The sequence below is a fragment of the Nanorana parkeri genome, unplaced genomic scaffold (assembly GCF_000935625.1).
Source record: "Nanorana parkeri isolate BGI_ZX_2015 unplaced genomic scaffold, ASM93562v1 scaffold392, whole genome shotgun sequence".
In the NCBI taxonomy this organism is placed as follows: domain Eukaryota; kingdom Metazoa; phylum Chordata; class Amphibia; order Anura; family Dicroglossidae; genus Nanorana; species Nanorana parkeri.
In genome coordinates, this window is record NW_017306660.1 from 516831 (window position 1) to 538475 (window position 21645).

Here is a 21645-nt window from a genome sequence, read left to right on the forward strand (position 1 = left end):
CTGTGTCCTTCAATGAGATCTAACAATCTCCTCTGTGTCCTTCAATGAGATCTAACAATCTCCTCTGTGTCCTTCAATGAGATCTAACAATCTCCTCTGTGTCCTTCAATGAGATCTAACGATCTCCTCTGTGTCCTTCAATTAGATCTAAAGATCTTGGCTGTGTCCTTCAATGAGATCTAGTTGTAATTGGTGAGGGTGCTCTCCGCACACCTTTCAGCAAAGCAAGGAGGCCCCCTATTTGGGTACGTTTTTTCTTTGCTGAACTATATCGGCAACCACACACACAATCACTTCTGTTGTGACCTTTAAAAGAAACTGTGATACAACATGGAACCACAAGGGGAACACAGTGAGGATATAACTTACACCTGTGCATTCAACAAACATGAAATTGATTCCATACTATTTCCTGCTAACCCTGTCGCAGCATTCGGCTCTGACTCTGCAATCGATCTCTTCAGAGACTTAAAGAAACTGAAGAAGAAACATGTGGACCTGGAATTACACTGATTTACTCTCTCTGAATATTACAGAGCGAAAAAAATCCCCAGAGGGTTCCGGATACGAAACCAACCCACTATAGGAAGACAGAGTAGAGAATTCTGTGATAGATGGTGTGCAATTTCCACACAAAATTCGTTTAACTACATGCTTCTTGTGATTGAAGAAATTAAAACACAACTACTTCAAATTGGCAAAGACATACTACTACAAGAAACAAAGATTCGTAACAAAATGGCTGATGATGTTGCATTCAACGTTGAAATAGAAAAGATCAATTCTGAAACACGTATTTATGCAGACAAAATTCGTGCTGCAAAACGGGAAAAATTCAAACAAGTTTGCCAGGACTACCAGGATGGTAGAGTATATCCATGGCTTACTGGGAATACATTCCAAAGACGACGCAGAGGCGGAGCCTTTATACGTGGAGGGTCGAGACAACGTTTCAACAAACGGAATACCAGCTCCAGTGAGAGCGAACGCCCCACTGAAAACCCGTCAACGGATAGTGATGTAACTACAACACAAACACAGGATACTGCTACTACAGCGGGACCAGCCCCCTCATCTACTCCTTTTTTAGGAAGGACCACAAGAAGCGCACAAGAAGAAGTAGGAAGAAGAAGATTCTCGGGACCATCCATCAACACAAGACAACAACGGATGAAAAATGTCCGATAATTAATTTATCATCTAGAACCATCTCTGATGTTGAAAACCATATCCTCAGCAAAGGTCTCTTTCTGCCCATCCCCAAGTTTCAATGACTTCCAGTTTGAGGTTGATACTTTCAAGCTGGAACGCTCGTTGAAACTAAAACAATATTTCAGTCATCAATCTTGTACCAAATGCATAGATTCATCTACCAATAAATTCAAGAATAAGAGTTCCTTTATACCACCGGGACAATTTGCCTCCATCGAGACATATATTAGGACGGTCAGATATGATACTCGTAATGTTATAGATCAAAGAAGAATATACAATCGTCCAAACTATTCAAACCTGACAAAGGAAGAATTGAACGCCTTGAAAATACTACAGAAGGACGACTCCATTATTATGAAGCCCGCCGATAAAGGGGGAGCCATCATCATTATGGACTATGCCAACTATAAAAGAGACATGTATAATCTCTTATCTGATTCGTCTACATATCTCCAGATCCCACATGATCCTCTAAACTCAATTCTCAAAAAATCGTCATCTTTAACCTACCTGGCCCTGGACCAGGGATGGATATCTGAAGATGTTGCTGAGTGGCTTTACAACATACATGCTCGCACACCAGTAATATACGGAGATGCAGAGAAAAAAGTGCTTTTTATAATATTGTTATAAATTTATTTTTTAAAGACAATATTGCCAACAGAAAGCATTGTTTGTCCTAAAAATGATTTATGTATCACTTTATTAGAGAGTCCGGAGGGATGATGTGCAGCCAACTGGACGAGGGCATGTGAACAGGAAGTGGCTGAAATAGGCTGCAGGAGATCAGCAGAATTGAGACGTAACAAACATAAAAACAAGATTAAAAATTCCCCCGTTAGGTGACTCTCTCAATGTTCTTTTCAACCTTTTATTGTATGCGTATAAACGATTTTACCGAGCCCATGTCTCACCGCTCTAAGGGGGCCCTTTATGCAGAGACGGGGAGACTTATAACAGCGGGACCTCTTAAAGCGGAAAGTTGTATTTCAAGGTGCGCCAGCGTTTCGCAGGATGAGGATCTCTGTGTGAGTCCCGGCTGGGCACTTGGCAGCTGCCCCCCCTGTCAGCACAAGAAATACAGTGTCTGGGTTGAGTTCTCTACTGTATAGAGATGACTGTGTTCTGATCAGAGATGCAGACTTCTGGATCTGCCAGTTACCAAGGAGCGGGGACACAACGGGACTGAAATTGGGGCCGGCTTGCCAATTTTACAGACATCATTTACTTGGAAGAAAGCTTCGGGCTCCGTGCTGATTATATTCATAATAACAGCGGCTTCTGTTCTCTTTCCATTCGCATTAAAGCGGAATTCTAGTTTGACCCGAACAAGCCAATGCTATGGTGGTGACGGGGGGGCATTGGGGATGCTAATTACACACCAAGGACCCATGTGTATTGTTGTCAGTAGTCTTATATAATCCGTCCACTCAATCCCTTATGATAATCCCATTGTAAAGTTTAAATTCTAGCCAAAACTCTTTATTTTGTTCTGCATGGAGCAGGAAAGTGTTAAATCTAGGTAGTTATGGCTGTCTGTGTCGAGATAGGGAAGTGGTGGAGAATGTCCTCACTGGGGACACAGGGGCAGGAGGTGATGGAAAATGTACTCAACAGGGACACAACGACAGGAAGTGATGGATAATGTCCTCAATGGGAACATAGGCACAGGAAGTTATGGAAAACATCCTCAATGGTGGCACAGGGACAAATAGTAATTGAAAACATCCCCAATGGGGACACAGGGACAGGAAGTGATGGAACATGTCCTCAACAGGGAGACATGGAGATGAAATGATCAAACTCAACTGGAGCACAGCGACATGAAGTGATGGAAAATGTATTCAATGGTAACAACGGCAAAGGAAGTTATGAAAAACATCCTCAATGGGGGCACAGGGACAGAAAGTGGTGAAAAAATGTCTTCAATGGGCATTCAGGGACAGGAAATGAGAAAAAATATCATAGGGTAACCGACAGAAATAAAAACCCAACCAAAACTGTAACCCTTCTCCACACATCCAAAACTAAATAAAAATATGAATCTATGAAAGAACTGAAATCCAAAGAAAGGAAGCGATGGGAGATTAAGCCATTTCAGTCCAGGAGAGGAGCCGGTACAACTGTGCAGGACTGAAGGGAAGGACGGAGTTCAGCTTTAAGATATCAGTCCCCCCATTCGAATAGATGTCACAGACTCAGGTTGGCTCTTCAGCGTTGGGTTAAGGGGCATCTCTATGACAATTGTTGTCCCTGTGTGTCCAGGCAGAGATGTGTCTTATTACCTCGTGTCTGATGGTCTCCTTTGGCAAGACATCTATAACGGCGAGAAGTGTGTCCAGCCACGCATTGCTCACACCTGCCACATAAACATCCAATTAGAGAGAATGGTTGCAGTATGTTTGTATAACATTACATGACCTGAACTGCACAGAACAGATAGAAACAGCTGTACATTCCATTGTGTCACACATTACTAAAGAGCACCTGTCACCTTCACAGTGAATGGGCTTGCAGTGTATTATGCTCTTAGATGGGGAGTTTTGAAACCCTGTTATGGATTGTGTGCATGGGCGTAGCTCATCAGTGTTTGACATGCGCGCCAAATGCAGGTCAGCAGATTCCAAATGACCTCAATGGCGAAATCTGGATGACAGTCCTGAGGCTACGTATGACCTGCTTTGCATGTATTTCTCTGGACGGCACATGTCCTATTCCAGAAGTACTTTTATTGCAGGCAAAGCAGGTCAAGTGCAGCCATGTGCATTTGAATGTATTCGATTGAGCTGCAAATAATTGCATTTGAAATCAAAGCCCATGTACGCAACTCCTTAGCCTGGGACTCTACAATATGCGCCATGCTGTATTAGAGGAGTATAGGGTCGTCCCATACACAGATGGCACCAAAGCACTAAACTGGTTCTATCTGTACTGGACAATACATGGGCAATCACAACAACATACAAGATTTGGGTAATGGTGGCATTACACAGGCAACAAATGGGCAACTATTACTATACATGGGCAACAGATAGACATTCACAAGAATATGCATGCAACAAAAGAGTGGTAACAATGATGGCAATACGAAGGGAAACAAAAGGGTAATGGTGGCAATACAATGGCAACAAAAGGGCAATGGTGACAATACATGGGAAACAAAAGGGCAATGGTGACAATATATGGGAAATAAAGGGGGTAATAGTGGCAATACAATGGCAACAAAATAGCAGTGGTGACAATACATGGGCAATGACAGGGCAATGGTGGCAATACATGTGAAAGAAAAGGACAATGAAATGGCAACAAATACATGTGAAAGAAAAAGACAATGAAATGGCAACAAAAGGGCAATGGTGACAGTGCACGGGCATTGGTAGCAAAACATGGGAAACAAAGGGCAATGGTGGTAATACATAGGGAACAAAAGGGCAATGTTGACAGTACACGGACAATGGTGGCAATACATGAGAAACAAAGGGCAATGGTTACAATACACAGGAAACAAAAGGACAATAGTGACAATAGATGGGAAACAAACAGACCGACAGACAGGTGTGACAACATACAGACAAAAAACAGGAAGTTGAGACAATACACAGGCAACAGACAGATGTGATGATATACAGGCAACAAACGGCAAGTCAAGACAATACACAGACAACAAACAGGAAGTCGAGACAATACACAGAAAACAAACAGGAAGTTGAGACAATACACAGACAACAAACAGGAAGTTGAGACAATACACAGACAACAAACAGGAAGTTGAGACAATACACAGGCAACAGACAGTTGTGATGATATACAGGCAACAAACGGCAAGTCAAGACAATACACAGGCAACAAATGGGAAGTTGTGACAACATGCGGGCAAAAAGTTGAGACAATACACAGACAACAAACAGGAAGTTGAGACAATACACAGGCAACAGACAGTTGTGATGATATACAGGCAACAAACGGCAAGTCAAGACAATACACAGGCAACAAATGGGAAGTTGTGACAACATGCGGGCAACAAACATGCAATGTTGCCTATGTATGGCCAGCTTAACATGTATATTTATGAGTGCTGATAGCGGGATTCTGTATACGGAGGTCAGTGTGCCCCTCACCCGTGTCTCTGTGTTCCAGGTTCTGCAGGATAATCTGGAGGAAGGACAGGCAATAAGAGTGGACCGGTACCGACTCCTCTTGCAGTATCGTCAGGAAAGAATAGGCTGCGGTCAGCTGCATCTCCACTCCAGCCACATGGAGAACCTCCTGCAGAGGGGACAATGTTACACATTAGAAGAAGAATCCTCCAATAAAAAGGAATCGCTATTAAAAAGTAACTTGCTAAACAGACATGACAAACTGCTGATTTTTGGGCCCCATTTAGCCCTTTTACTCCTTAGCGGCCCCAGCTGTTCTCTAGATGGTAACTGAAACACTTTCTGATGTCAGTCTGAAGCTGAATACTTCAGGAAATATCTATTAGTAGTCACTCACATTCCCCTGGACTTGTTCTGTAATGTTGAAGACATTTTTATAAAGTCTTATGTCGGGATACATTTTATTAAGTGCCCCTGGAGGTTTAGAAAAAAAAATCCTCCTCTTCAGCACTGACCCTCGCAGTACTTCTTCTCCACCACAAGATGTCCTCAGTCATCTTCTGGATTGACTGATGCCCAGTGTTATTCAACCCAGAAGACTGAGGACATAGTGTGAGTGCAGGGCACCATGGAAGGGGCATCACCATGGTGCTCTACAATCACAGTATATTAGTGCAGAGGGTGGCTCTTGATGCAGAGAGCAGAGCCAATGTCATCCCGTCAGAACTGCACAATGTAACATCAAGGAGAACCTGCGTGTCATGTGACGGGCCTGAAGACACCTGGAATGTAAATATAAAGGCTACATATAAAAAAAGCATAAGTTGCACATGAAGGGGGGCTGAATGGGGGGATGCATTCTCTTGGAGGGGAGAGGAGCCCAGAGTTGAGTTCTGCTAAATATTCCCATTTAAAGGATCAGCAGGATTCTATTAATAGATTCAAGATGCACTGTTCCTTTTATCCCCACAGTACATGGAGCCTATAGACTGCAATCCAGCACGACACATTACAAGCAGTAATAACTGGCAGATGGAAATGTCATGTCTGCCCTAACTTCACTTTGAATGAAACTTCTGCCCCTTCTCCAGCGAGCTATGAAACAATTTGTCTGTTACCATGGCGGCAAGCGGGGAGGAAGCAAGGTTAACAGCCGCGTCTGTACAGATCAGAGGAACAGAACATCCCCGTATTAAAGGGCCACGCGGGTGAAAAAGATTATATTCACCCAACAGACCATAGCTAACGATGGGACGCCTCCAGTGTTGGATGTCCTTGAAGTTCAAACTCCTTTGAATGGGACTATGGCTAAGGAAAGATTGGCGGCTACTGCATTGGATACCCATGAGAGATTCCTTAAAAATCTAATCCCCATGGATAACCTACTCAACCTAAAGTTAGATCTGTGGATTTGTGATAGGGGGTTGTTGGGGTGTCTCGGGAAGAAAGGTTGTCCTCTCCTCCACAACCTCTCCGTGTTCCAAATGTTCCTCTTCTCCTTTACTTCCTCCTACCGTGTTTCCCCAAAAATAAGACACTGTTTTTTGGCTCAAAAAAACGCACTAGGTCTTATTTTCGGGGTAGATCTTTCTTCTTCTTTTTTTAATGTACAACAATCCACACGTATTCATGTACAACAGTCTACGTGTATTCATGTACAAAAATATGGTGATCAGGGCAATCAGGGGTGCCGTACCTTTCCAAGAGCAATTTGCTAACCAATCGCTGGCCAGAATGAGCGAAGCGCGCTTTCACTATGGATTCCTCACAGGCGGAGTGCATTTGGTATCACTCCGCCTGTGACAGGAGGCGGCGCTATAGAGGAAACATCGGCTTATGCGGCTCTGCTCCCTCCGCTGCCACCTCGCTTCCCCGCGGCTCTTCAAGTTCCACCTTATGCCACCACCGGCCCTGGGAATGGTCACAACTAGGTCTTATTTTCGGGGTAGGTCTTATATTTTAGCAATTCCCAAAAATAGTACTGGGTCTTATTTTCGGGGGAAACACGGTAGACACACTTCTTCCATACGCTAACAACCCAAGAAGCCACAATAATGGGACTTTTAAGGTACAACATTTTATCTCCACTGCATTCAATGATGCTAAAATGTATTAATAGCCATCAATAAAGTGAAGAGAATGAAGGGCACTTACTCTGACTTTTGGCACGACTCTCCGCAGAGTATCCCCAGGATTCTGGCGAATAAGCACTGGTAGGTTGGCCACCACGCTGGTTCCCTGGATGTCCTGGCCGGAGCTGCAAGTAGACGACATTGAACGTGAGTCTTTCTCAGCAAATATCACATGACGGGTCGGACACACAGCCAATCAAAAATAATCTGTGAACCGTCTTTGAGCTAACGGCGCTCAGAGTTGCTATACCCCACCACAGACAAACTACAACTCCCCGCCCCCCCAATGCTTGTACAAAATGACTTGTGTGGTTTGCCGGACAAGTTTTCATTAGTGACCTGGTAAGAAGATCCCACTGAGGTGTGAAATGCTACAACCTAAAGCTGAAGTTGAATCTGCTTCTATTTTGCCTTCTCACTTCAGCACCATTATCATTCATACTGATGTATATTAATATCATTATAAAGTCATTTTCAATATTTTTAAACCTATGCCATTCAAAAAAATTAAACTTGGTGATCCTGCCATGAAGGTCCTTCCTCTTAAAGGATGACAACGCTCTGCCCTTATTCCTTTAATCCAATCCTGCGTTGTCACCCTGTCCCATGCATTTCTAGTGGAGACTACAAAGGGCAACTTCAACACACATTACACAGACATGGTCTACTGTTGTCACCAATAGGAAACATGCCCGTAGAAATGCACTCCAGCCATGGCTGGAGTGCATGTAGACAGGAAGTGGCTACGAAGAGAGAGATCAGCATAAAGGATGAAGAAATGGTCATTGTTGATGACACATGGTGATCTAGCACACTACTGTAAATGCCATCCAGCCAGGGTTTACATCTACGTTCATTCATCTATTATTGTGAATCTCTCTGTATTACCTCCGGCTGCGGAGGAGCTGACACTCTACGGAGATTATACCGATGCATCATACGGTGACCCTTCTCTCACACGTCATTACAAGTGAAGTACTAAGAAAACATCTATTGTGCCGCAGTCCCACGCTGCCTGTCTCCTTGTATCCCGGTGAATCACAGACGGAACAACACTAAGTGCGGCCTTAGCGAGGGAAAACAATAGGAAGTGCAATGTCTCATACAAAGACACCGAGAGAGTCTTGTAACTCTTCCAGCACCGGAAAAGAAAAACGCGGCACGGGGACAAACATGGAGCGGAGACACAAAGACCATTTACACTGCACATGTAACATATGGAACAAGCGCACAGAACACAAATCTTCCCCTAATAAGGACCGTCTCCCACAACTGCTCCATTCCATCTGACGACCGTCCTAAAAGCGAATGATCCACCTACCATAGGTGAGTACATCACTTATCCCTCTCACCAAGCCTCACCACATTTATTGCGCCAGGTAGTGGCGCTTCCGTTCTCCAATTTTGTCTTCCTCTAGTACACCTGTTGGACACCACGGTCCGAACACCACGGAAGCTGCACACCTGCAGAGCAAAAAGTCGCTCCCTTTTCTCTAAGATTTCAAATCCCCAACCCACAACCCCCCCCCTCCTCTAAACTCTCTCCTTCAAATTCATTCACGAACGTGGTACCCACCAAGTACCACCACTCATCCCACCTTTTTTCGAGCGCCACACATGGGGTAAAAACTCTCTAAATTTTTCACGTTATGCAAATATCAAAATGCCGGGATGGGCGGGTGTCAATCTGGAGGAGTGGGCGTTCCTAGGCAGACTGTATTTGCATAGGCAACACCCACATGTGATGCTGAGCCTTTATGATTGAAAGAACTGAAATCCAATTAATGAGAGGGGTGGGCCAGGGAATGCATATGGACATCCTCCAGCCAGGGAATGGCGCCGGACATCCTCCAGCCAGGAAATGAGGCGGGCCCTATTTGGCTTGCTGCAGCTTCTAACGCACAGTGTGAGAAGCTCAGTGCATACACACAGTTATATGCATTTATAGGTGCATGGAGGTTTGCCAAACCCGGTTTCCTGGCTGGGTTGAGCGAACACCTAAGTGGGCCAAACCCAAAGCCACCTGTGTCCTAGCAACCAATGATGCTGTACTGCCCATTCACTACTATCCTAGCAACCCATGACGCTGTGCAAGTCATACAACTTCACTGGTTGCTAGGTGGCTCTGGGTCAGTCCACTTAGGCATTCACTGAACCCAGATTCCTGGCTGGGTTAGGTGAACACCAAAGTGGACCAAACCCATAGCCACCCGTGTCCTAGCAACCAGTGATGCTATGCTGCCCATTCACTAGTATCCTAGCAACCCGTGATACTATGCAGCCCACTCATTAGTATCCTAGCAACCCATGACATTGTGCAAGTCATATAGCATCACTCGCTGCTAGGTGGCTCTGGTTCGGTCCACTTGGGCATTTACTGAACCCGGATTCCTGGCTGAGTTAGGTGAACACCCAAGTGGACCAAACCCAGAGCTTCTTGTACCCTAGCAACCAGTGATGCTGTGCCACCCATTCACTAGTATCCTAGCAACCCATGATGCTGTGCAAGTCATACAGCATCACTGGTTGCTAGGACACAACTGGCTCAGGGTCAGTCCATTTGGGCATTCGCTGAACCTGAATCCCTGACTGGGTTCAGTGAAAGTCCAAACAAAGGCACATTCGGCTCATCGCTATTCAAGAGGAATTCCAGACAAAAGGTGGATTTCTCGGTGTACTGCTGATATATATTTATATATTTTTATGTACAATTATTACTTCCAGATTTTCCCTATAACATAACAAATCTTCACTTTTTAAATGCAGATCCACTTTGCTACAGGAAATGGTTGAAATACAAATAAGATACATATTATCAATATCTCCATCCATCCCATCCTTATGATGGGGGGGCTATAAAGAGGAAATACCTTGGGAAGTCATATATTAAGAAGTGGGCGGGTTATTAAAAAAAAAGGCGGGGCTGACACCAAAAACTTTGTAACAAAAAATAAAGACAGCAATTCAGCATTTTCATTGTATCAGCATCTCCATCCTGTGCAGCTGCCAAACTCAATTCAGGGCGGCGTGACAGCATGTCAAGGTCACATAAGGCTCTTTAACAAGAAGAACGCCATAATCATCAATTGATCCTGACCGTCGCTTGTAAGTGATCGGCGGACGTCGCCCTTGCAGAACGCGCAGAGAGGAAATGTAAACTGGGAAGGAAATCTCAGCAATCTCCTCCGGTTTCCTCTGATCATTTCCGCCCTGATGAGAATAAAATGGCTTCTTAAAGGGGAAATCGGATCTAATTACAAAGGGGAAAATGTTTCCAAATGAGGAAAGGGGAAGACACTTAAAGGATAAGTCCACGTTTGTGACATATTTCATTTTAGACCCATTTTTAGAGTGTAACATGAAACATGGTTACATTCCCCTATCCCCCCCAAGACTTGCTCAAGAGACACTCTATAGCAGGCGTGGGCAACTCTGGCCCTCCAGCTGTTGTGGAACTACATGTCCCATGAGGCATTGCAAGACCCTGACAGCCACAGGGGGCTTAACTACAAGCCCGGGACTGGCATCACAGGTGTCGGTGGAATGCGGAAAAGGAGACAGCTGTCAGCTATTGGAGAGGAAACTGAGCTCCAATAGTTTCTTTGGAGTGGAAAGGTGACACTAGGGGTCTAACTAGGGGTCTAACTGACCCCTAGTGTCACCTTAAAGAGAACCTGGGGCAAGAAAATGTTTGTCCGGGGGTCTAATCAATATTAAAGATGGCCTGTACAGGCACGATGGCAGATGCATGATGGGATTTGTATTGAAAGCACAGCTGGAGGGGCGGAGTTGCCCACCTCTGCTCTACGGGACTCTCCTCCACTCCTCCCTCAGCAGCTACACAAAAAGGTTATGAATAAGGGGAGGGAAGGAGGAGAGGGCTATGATGTGCAAGAAGGGTGGGGGCTGGGCTAGGGAATTGATTCGTATTGCAGTAGTCAAATTTTCTACCAAGCTCAATGGCCCATTGCAAGTGAATAACAAAAAAATGATGGAGAGGAAAAACTCAAGTAAGAATTTTTTCTTTCGAAACGTACCGATCTCCCGTTTGGCTCTCATTGTGAAAACGTTCAGCAGTAAATGGGAACAGTTTGTAAGCAGGTTGAAATTTGTAATATGTTTCTGTTACTTTTTACACTACGGGGTTTATTGATAAACAGGGCCCTGCGAATATCCAGCGAATGTTCCTTCTATGCAGATATAAGCCCAAAATTATTATTATTATACAGGATTTATATGGCGCCAACAGTTTGCGCAGCGCTTTACAATATAAGGAAGACATTACAATTACAATACAATTCAAGACAAGATGGTAAGGAGGGCCCTGCCCCTGAGGGCTTACAATCTATGCGGGAGGGGGAAGTGATACATGAGGAGGAAGCTGTGTGGGGATGAATTGTATGAGAACGTCATGGTTGAGTAGTTAGTTTGAGGCTGGATAGACTTCCCTGAAGAGATGAGTCTTTAGGGGACGCCTAAAGGCAGTCAAAGTGGGAGATAGTCGGACTGGTTGAGGTAAAGAGTTCCAGAAGATGGGAGAGACTCTAGAGAAGTCCCGGAGGCGAGTATGGGAGGAGATGACAAGGGAGCTGGAAAGCAGAAGGTCTTGGGAAGAGCGGAGGGGGCGGTTAGGGTGATATTTTGAGACAAGGTATGATGAACATCCTGCATATTTTTTCTTTACAAGTGGAATGAGCTTTCGAATGTTTTCATGTAATACCACATTATGGCCACTAGATGGAGCTAAAGCAGCACAGGATATAAGTATTTATTTTCTATGCTCCTCAGCGCTACTTAGTGGCCATACTGTGATATTACACGCAAAAAAAACCAAAAATTTAAAGTACATTCCCTTGTAAAGAAACTAAAGAACATTTGTTTTGTCATATATCCTCACAGAACGAACGTTCCCAGATTATTATCAAAGATGGTTTATAAATGGACTCTAGTATGTCTAGTAGTCCCGGGGTAATAAAATGTATTTTTATTGCACGTCTAGATTCACAATAAAATGATGAAACGGGAGTACTAACGAACATCCGACTTCATTCCTTGTGTGCTGGTTGCCTTTCACGTGGCTGGCAGCTTTGGGAATTATTTGTGCGGTTGCTGTTGTTCTAAGGTGCCGTCTCCATAGAGTCGGCCGCCATCCCCTGGGTTGCAGCAGTGTCATAAAAACATGATGATTCCTCCTGAGACTGTCACATCCTAGAAGAGGCGGCGGAGACAATGTAGCTACAGCTGTGTTTTATCCTCTGTCACTAAAAGCCCTTCCGCCCCGATCATGAGAGTCACCCTGGGGAACCATGGCTGCCACCCGCACTGGGATTCCCTCTGATTAAGGGGCAATCCAGTCAAGCAAGAACATTTCCTGTGTGTATCTATGGGAGACATTATCTGTCAATCGTGCTGGTTATTCCCTTATTTTCCACTTCCTGATAAAGGGTGACAACATTGCTCGTTCTTTAGTGAAATGTCACCCTGGGGGGGACAGGGTAGTAGCCCAAGATGGACATGTAGTTTTAGACGGACTTTAAAAAAAACTTCAACGATACATCCAGGGGCATCCCGAGGCCGGGTATCACCCAGAGCAGAAAACCGGGTGACACCCCGCTGTGACGTCATCGTCATCGACATGCGCGGTCATCTAATTGACACCTGCCAGCAGAGAGAGGAGGGATGAGGTATGCCACCGGGTGCCCTCCTCTCTCCTGACACTGTCAGGCTCTCAGTCCATGACCGAGTGCCCGACTTTTTATAGGGGGTGACACCAAAATGACTATCAGTCATTTTGGTGTCACCCCTCCAATGGTGTCCAATGGGGCCGCACCCCCCTTGTGACGCCACTGCATACATTACACACACCATGTTCCCCTTTATCTTCTATGTTCCATTATCATTGGGGAATGGTTTGCCCCAATCTCTGCAACTGCCACTTTTTCTGGAAAGCTTGGCCTGCTAACAGATCTACTAGCACGCAGGCCCGGAATTCCCGGAAGGCCAACAAGGCCTGGCCTTAGGGCAGCAGGGTGTAGAGGGTCGGCCAAGCCACCAGGGAAGGAAGGAAAATTAAAATTAACCCTGCCGCCCCCCGCCATCTGCCACCTCTAAATGCTAGCACACAGGGGCTTGTTAGGACCTGTGTAATAGCAATAAAGTTAAGTGAAAAAAAATAAAACATTTAAAATTGATTCAAAGTAAAAAATAATTAAATCAAAATTTAAAAAATAAGTAAAAAATAATAAGAAATAATAATTAAAATGGGGTGGGGTTTGATGGGGAGGGGGGGCGCATTGAGGAACCTGTCCTTGGGGAAGCAGAGAGAGTAAACCTGGCCCTGCTTTCAGGGTCGACAGGTAAGAAAAACATGTTACTTTAAGTGAGCGGAGTGCAAGAGAAGGATGTTTGGGGTTCACATGATTAGTCTAATATTGCTCTGCAGTAGTTTAGAGAGCAGGGAGGGGGCGGGGTAGTGGCACAGAGTCAGCAGAAGTATAGGTGATAAAGGTGATGTCAGCCATCTTGTGCAATGTAACCCATATCATACAGCAGAGATAGGGGAATCGCAAGAGTACGTGTATCACTTTACAAACCTGGCAGGCAAAACACTTCCTACATGTGAGCATTTACCTGTGTACTTATCTGGCCGGAGCTGTCCTTAATCTGCACAAAATACCGAGTATTCAGCGCTCGGCTCTCGCCTCTTATTGTGTTTCTCAGTAATAAGATTTAATGACGCCTTTATTGCAGATAGGGTGATATCACGTAAGGAGGATAAGCCGCTGGGAGGATAACGTTGTGCCGTCGCTTATGTAAATCTTCTTGGCTCCAAAGCTGCTGGAAATAAATTCTTTCCAGAACACAAATACACACACACACCGAACTTAAGCCGGGAAGAAAATTTGGAACAATGAGTCCGACACAAAGGAAAATACAAGAAAAGATTTGGCTTCTTATATTTAGTGGCAGCCTCTATTCACGAGAGGTCTTGAAAGCATCCCCCCAAAAATGTATGAGAAGCTAATTTGCATAAAAGGATTGCTTCCACTTTACTTTCTATCAGTACTAATAAGAAAAAATTTATTAATTCTTTAACCGGCTATAAACATACAGTGCGGGGCAGATTCAACAATGTAACCGTGATGGAACATGTAGGAGATACAGGCATATGTTAAGGGGATATGGTATGATGCAAACACACCCTGTGAATATCTCCAAACATTTCTTTTGTGTGAATAATAGCAAAAGGGGCACATGCCCCTTTAGATTCAGCCCTGGGATGACAGACTCCTGCCCAAACTGTCCCAGTTGTGTGTGGTGTGTATCTGGTTGTGGTATGCATCATGTCACAGATAGGCAACCTGTGGTTAAACTACAAATTATATAATGTTTGTGGCTATAGGAGTCACATAGGTCACATGTAATTACACAACAGCTGGAGAGCCGAGGTTGCCTACCCCTGCATTAGATTATAGGTTTCTTTCAAGGCAGAAAGTGATAGTAATGGTTCTATGGACTCTACATTTGGTTTTACATACATAAAATAACCGTTGTTTTATATCACTTTGGGTAAGAGAAGAAGCCGCCCTTTGTGGGCCGTAATGCCGAAATACCATCTCTCAGAGGGTTTCACATGACAGCACAAAGGGTCCCTGAATCCTGATAAGAGCCCTCTCTTCATTACCTTCCAAGTCCCATCTGTTCTTCTCCCTGTTCCCCTTTGAGAGACGCAATCTGATCCTGTGAGTTGGAGCCAAATAGACGGGAGGCCAAGGCGAAACATTATAAACTCAGAGAAGAGAAAAAAAAAAGCATAATAGCTCTTTTATATTACAGAGGGGTAAAGACCAACTTTGCCCGGGTGGCATATGCTGTGGTGGCTGTAGAGCGGGGTCGGCTATACCATTGATTGTGCAGCTGTGTAAGGGAGCTTTGAGACTTGACCCCAAAAACCAATATGTCAACGGAGGAAACCGTGTGCTATCTAAGTCTATCTGAGTTTATTGGTTTACAACGTAGTCAAGTTATCTACCTTGGTGTAGGTGAGCAAGACTTTCGTTGTGCGATGGTCTTAAGGTCATTAAAATTTCGTACGATCTGTCCATCTTGGACAGGCAGATCGTACTTGCGATCATGCCGATCTTGCCGATGATTGCAATGCTGAACGGGCAGTGTGCAATTGCACACACCGGCGCATGCGGCTTTCGTCTTCCGAGCACGCCACCAACCCGCCGAAAATCCTACAATTTTCGGCAGGTTTTCCAGCGTGCCTGTCAGCTAAGAACAGGAAACGGAGGCTACAATTCGCACAGGCTCACCAAAATTGGACAATAGAAGATTGGAAAAAGGTTGCCTGGTCTTATGAGTCTCCATTTCAGATGGTCGGGTCAGAATTTGGCGTAGACAACATGAAAGCATGGATCCATCCTGCCTTGTATCAACGGTTCAGGCTGGCGGTGGTGTAATGGTGTGGGGGATATCTTCTTGGCACACTTTGGGCCCGTGATGCCGTCATGTCAATTTGGACCAAAATCTCTGAGGAATGTTTCCAACACCTTGTTGAATCTATGCCATGAAGACTAAGGGCAGTTCTGAAGGCAAAGGGGGGTCCAACCGCGTACTAGCAAGGTGTACTCAATAAAGTGGCCGGTGAGTGTATATTTTACACTCATTTGCTTTAGCAAACTCAATGTCATCCAGTTCGGGTTTCCATCATTTTTAATGTATGACTGTGACAAAAATAGATCTCCCTCTTCTAATGGCCACCTATGGTCAAAGCAGAGAGATCTGCATGCTCGAAGAACAACTGTTACAGATGGGAATATTCTTCCTTATACAATAAGATTGATGTAAATTGAAGTTATATAACCCAGGAGGAGCCAATAAAGAAACAAGCACAGGAGAGGGGAGGGGGGTGCTATCTCTCAATGTCCTGGCTCCAGCAGTGAGGAGGTTAATAGAGGCAATAACAGGATGTTCAATAAAACGCCCGGTGACCATTATTGCATTGTCCCGGCCGTTCTTGTAACAGTGGGTTGCCATGGAAGTCTCTAGAGGAAAATGCAGAAGCGCAGAAAAGCGTGCCTTGTAATTTTGGAAACAGTGGGCGGATTCTGAAATCCTGATTCACTTCTCCTGCGGAAAAAAAATTCACACGCTGCATCCGAAAATCATGAATCGGGTGACGATGAAGCCGCGCTGGAAACAAGAGGGGGGACATCTTGCAAAAGAGATACGGTGACAACTCATGATGTCGAAAATTTTGTTTGCGGCAGGATCAACAATTCTATTCTGTTTAAAGGAAACCTGTTAAAAGAAAAATATGGATGAGGATAGGAGGGTGGTGGAACTCTAGACCCGGGTGTAGGGGAGAATGACAATCTGGTGTGGCCGTTCTTTTGAAGGCTTTGGAGTAACGTCAAGGTTTGCAGAAGAAAAAGAGAGAGAGAGACAAAGTATCATCACAGTGAGGATTGGCATTTGTTTGTTGCAGTTATGGTCTACAAACATCCAATGTGTTTCAGGTGGAAGCTCACTTCATCAGGGTTTGAAACCAAAACATAAGGTCTGCTCTGGTTGCTGGTTTAGCCCCGAAATGTTGGCAGTTGTGATCATATTATTGCGATGAACTGAAGCTGAAGTCTCACCAGAGACCCAGCCCCACTAAACTCCCCACCCACATTCTTACACCCCAAATACCCACCTAAATCGGTTGTCACCCGATGCAACAAATTTTGAGCCTTTTCTCTGCTAGACTGCAAATTGTGGGAGGTTCTTTCTTCAGGTGTCCTTGCTGCTGTCTGGTGACATGGACACTTCTCATTGGTTGTCCATTGGTTGGTGGAGTCCTCAGTGGTCCTGAAGATTCTAGCGGCAGATTGATGGCACCATGACAAGGAAAGACAAGACTGGTTAACTGCAAGTACAGACTGCAGTAGTGAATTACTGGTCCTCACAGAGGCATGATGGGGTTATATTATATCTTGTTCCTGGTTGGTGACTCAGGCAATACTGGAACCATTAGATCATCATGACAGCCAGACAAATGGCAGCACAGCGGCGTAGTGGTTAACACTTCTGCCTTGCAGTGTTTGACTGGGCTGGGTGTGCCCAGTTTGAATCCTGGCCAGGTCACTATCTGCTAGGAGTTTGCATCCCTGTGCTTAGGTGGGTTTCCTCCAGGTACTCCGCTTTCCTCCCACATCCTAAAGACATGCTGGTAAATTGGCCCTTGAAAGTATGCATGTGAGATAAGGACTTTAGATTGTAAGCTCCTCGGGGGCAGGGACTGATGTGAATGTGCACTGTGTAGATTGCCCGTGTTATATAAATACCTGTAATACATAAATATCTTCAGAAGGATGGTCACCAAAGGCCACTTCTAGAACTCTCTGAGCTTAGGTTTCCATTAAAGGAGAACTTTGCTATGCAGCATTGACATCTAATATAGTAAAGATGGTGCGGGTGTATTTTTAGGTGCATTGTGTTTGCTCAAAAGTGGACTTTGCATGACAGCGCGCTCCAAATCAATAGGCTGCCTTAAAGTGGACTTTGCATGAAAAAAGGTCCATCAAGTTCAACCTCTGTATGAGTTTTAGGGCTGGTACAGACCTGGACGACCCGGGACCACGTGATCGTGTGCAGTTGCATATAGTGGTTGCCATGTGGCCCCATTGGGGTTACATCCGCGCGGCAATCGCTGGAAAAAGGCACATGTACTTTTTTCTCACAACACACGACGCACGGCTTTCTTAGTAATCATGTTCGATTGCATGGGAATCGCGGTGGGAAACCGTGCGATCCGCACGGTACGACTTTGGTGCCATTAGAAAAGAATGGCACCACCAGCGCAATCAGAGGTGGTGTGCGACTCCGTGACTGCACGGCGATCCAAGCGGTTTCGTGCACGATTGCCACGCGGCCATTGATCACTCAAGTGTGAATCTAATCTTATGTGTTTGATCCAGAAGAAGGTGGAAAAACCCTCAAGGTTAGGACAGTTTGCTATAAAAGGGTATACAAAAAATATTTTCCGACCCCATATTGGCGATCGGATTGATCCCTGGATCAATCTCCTGTCCAATTTATATACCCGGATATAATGCTGACTGATGAAGATATCGAAAAGCCTTTTTGAATGTATTAACACTCTCTGCTAATTCCACTGTGACGATAATGGGGTTTGAGTCTCCAAAATCAGGCCGGAGCGCACTGCATATGGTGTGAACGTACCCTCATAGGCATTGTTTAAGTGTTTTAAATTGTCTCGGCACTTGCTGGGAACGGTCTGTGTTTCCGTTAAAAAACACATGGTGGCCGCGAACGTTTGGTGGGTAAAGGGTTAACTGCGGAGTTACCCCAACCCTGGTGACGATCGCTCTCAGTCTGCTGGCCTGAGATTGTGTCCCGGGAAGCTAGGAAATCTCTGTGCAGGGTGAGGCTGAGAGTGGTATCGCCACGTCCTTGTGACGCCCATGCTCGGTTCGGCACTGTGTATAGTCACGTGTGATTGACGTACAGCAAGTTTGCGCCGGGGCGTACGTCACAACCACTTCCTAGGGCAGAGAGTTCCACCTTTTTACTGCTCTAACAATAAAGAAGCCCAGGCCCGGCCCACAGACAGTCAACTCCTCAAGCGCAGAAATCAGACAACACTTCGAAATACAAAAAGTACATTCCTTGTATGTAGGGTTGCCACCTGTCCAGGATTCACCCGGACAGTCAGGGTTTTGAATGCTGTGTCCAGGTTTCATGGCAGCTGAGACCCGAGCACATGATGTCAGACAGACAGGGGCAACCAAAATTAAGATTGGGGCTATCGGCCCCCCAGTAAAAATAGTCTCAACTGTGATATTTACACATGAATGGGTGACGTTATTTACATATGAATAAGCCAGGACTCATTCTCCCCCAAAAATTTCCGTGCATCGCTAGAGTGTTCGGGTTTCGCTGGAAGAAAAGGTGGCAACCCTACTTGTATGTGATTGGCGTTAGTCAGCAAGGCCGGATCTCCATCGGGTATGAATGAATGGCAGGTGCCACAGCCACCACGGCTTGGCACGGCCACAAGCTGGCTATTTATCTGAATTAGATTCTTGCTCCCTGGCTGGGATTCAGCAAGGATACAAACAAATATGAAACTTCAATTAACCGAGCTGATCTTGGTAAATAAGGTTACTATGCATACAAAGCCATCGAGGCTACAATCCTGAATGTGAGCGTTTACTTCCCTGACAAAAGCGGATTAGCTGACCCGGCTGATAAAGGAATGATGCAAGCAGAAGACTTCCCAGCGTTCGTCAACACAACTGCACGTCGTGCTTAAAGGACAACTCATCTTATGTTAAGAAAAGACAGCTGGTATGACAAGTGTGATTACATTTTGTAATTAAATGCTATTATAAAGGAACTCAATGTTTCAATCTGCAGATGGTTAAAACATTGGAAAAAAAAAAGAAAATCATGCTTTGCTTCTTTGCAATAATAGCCATGGGTGGATTTTGAGCACGAAGACCCCTGAAATGTCAGTTCAGACTTTTGGAATTGGTCCTTATCCTAGAGCCCATGTCACACAATCAATACATGCGCATATGCAAGATGTTGCAAACTGCCTCCTGGGACGCGTGATATAGACATCCCAAGAGGAGGTGAAAGCGAGGCCTGGACCAAAATCTATAGAAGGGTTGTGGAGTCAGGCCCAGCGCTACCGCAAGGCAAGCGGCCGCCTGAGAGCGCTGCAGGGTGAGGGCGGAAAAAACAGGGCATTTTGACAAGTACTTATGGGGGGGACATGCAAAAATGCAACTTTGCCTGTGTAGGGGTGTCAAACTCAATTTAATCGTGAGCTGCATCAACATTATGGTTGCCCTCAAAGGGCCGGTTGTATCTGTAAGACTATATAAATGTATCTTATCGTTATCATAATTGCCTCTGCATTCGATTATCACTGGTTTTAGTAATAACTTAATACCGAGATCTGAAAGTAGAAGTCTAGGAAATGGCCTGGTGGGTCGGATTCGGCCCCTGGGCCTTGAGTTTGACACATGTGGTCTAGAGCAGAGCTCAAAATTTCCACTCGCCTGCTCGCATTTTGCGAGTGGAAATGAAGTGAGGGCGAGTGGAAATTCAGCCGGTGTATTAGGGCTCGCACTCTCTCTGCCTCATGCTGTGATGCTGCCCCACCGACAGACACTCCCACACCAATGCTGGCAAGGAAGCACCGTGTCCGTGTGTGCTTTGGGATGCCGGGGATGATGAGAAGCACTAAGGGGAAGGGGAGGGGGGTTTAGGCGAGCGGCTGTGTATGAGGTGTTATCTCAAACTAAAGCTTACATGCAAGTGCTGCACTTCCAGAGACCTGAGAGATAAGAGACCAATCATCAACAAAAATGTGAATATAAGAAAAACTGGGATCACAGCAAATGCAGAATGTGATAAATATGATATTTCCTGCACAAAAGTACAATGTTCCATGAAGATATAACTAATGTGTTAAACCCACTGTGTTCAATCCCCCACACACAAGTCTATATACTATATGGAGAGAATATATATTGCTTAGTAAAAGAAAAAGTAAATCGGAGGTTTCCACCACTCCTTCGCAGCCGCTGACAAGTTATATCTTCACAGAATATTGTGCTTTTGTGGAGGAAATGATCATATTTATTACATTGTGTGTTTGATGTTATCACAGTTTTTTTTATTTTCACATTATTGTTGGTGATTGGATTTACAGATTTTTGTTTTGTAGCACGGCACATGTATTTCGGTTTTGGTTTGAGATAACACAAGGTGTAGTGCTGACATTAAATGAAACACAGTTAAATAATAGTATTAATCAATATTAATGAAGTAAATAATATTAGTAATTAAATAACTAATATTAATTAATATGTAATAAGTAATGAAATAGTAAAATGAATGCGTTGCAGGGTCCTGAGTCTATTGCGTAGGAGGGTTCTGATTTTTATCGATAGCTATTTTCCTTTATGTTTATATTGTTAAAGTTGTTATTGTTAATATTTATTTTTGTAACTTTATTCTGAATGAAACATTTAACAGTGTAATTAAATGAGATAATTTAAGAGGGTGTGTTTAGGGGCGGAGTTAAGGCCAGGCCAGGGCAGGTTAGTTGGGGAAACTGGTGGCGAGTAACTCTTAAGGACTGGCTAGTAGTTCAGAACCTGAAATTTTGAGCCCTG

At 44.7% G+C, this 21645-nt stretch overlaps 1 protein-coding gene across 1 annotated transcript in view; it reads right to left on the reverse strand.

Moving 5' to 3' along the window:
• Positions 1–21645, reverse strand: part of PPP4R4 (protein phosphatase 4 regulatory subunit 4) — a 103596-nt gene that overhangs the window by 33519 nt on the left and 48432 nt on the right. The window contains exons 5-7 of the mRNA XM_018559393.1: positions 7467–7569; positions 5334–5481; positions 3501–3574 (exon numbers count right to left, since the gene is read on the reverse strand). Coding sequence (XP_018414895.1) covers positions 3501–3574; positions 5334–5481; positions 7467–7569 — 325 coding nt within the window. The remainder of the gene's footprint in view (positions 1–3500; positions 3575–5333; positions 5482–7466; positions 7570–21645) is intronic.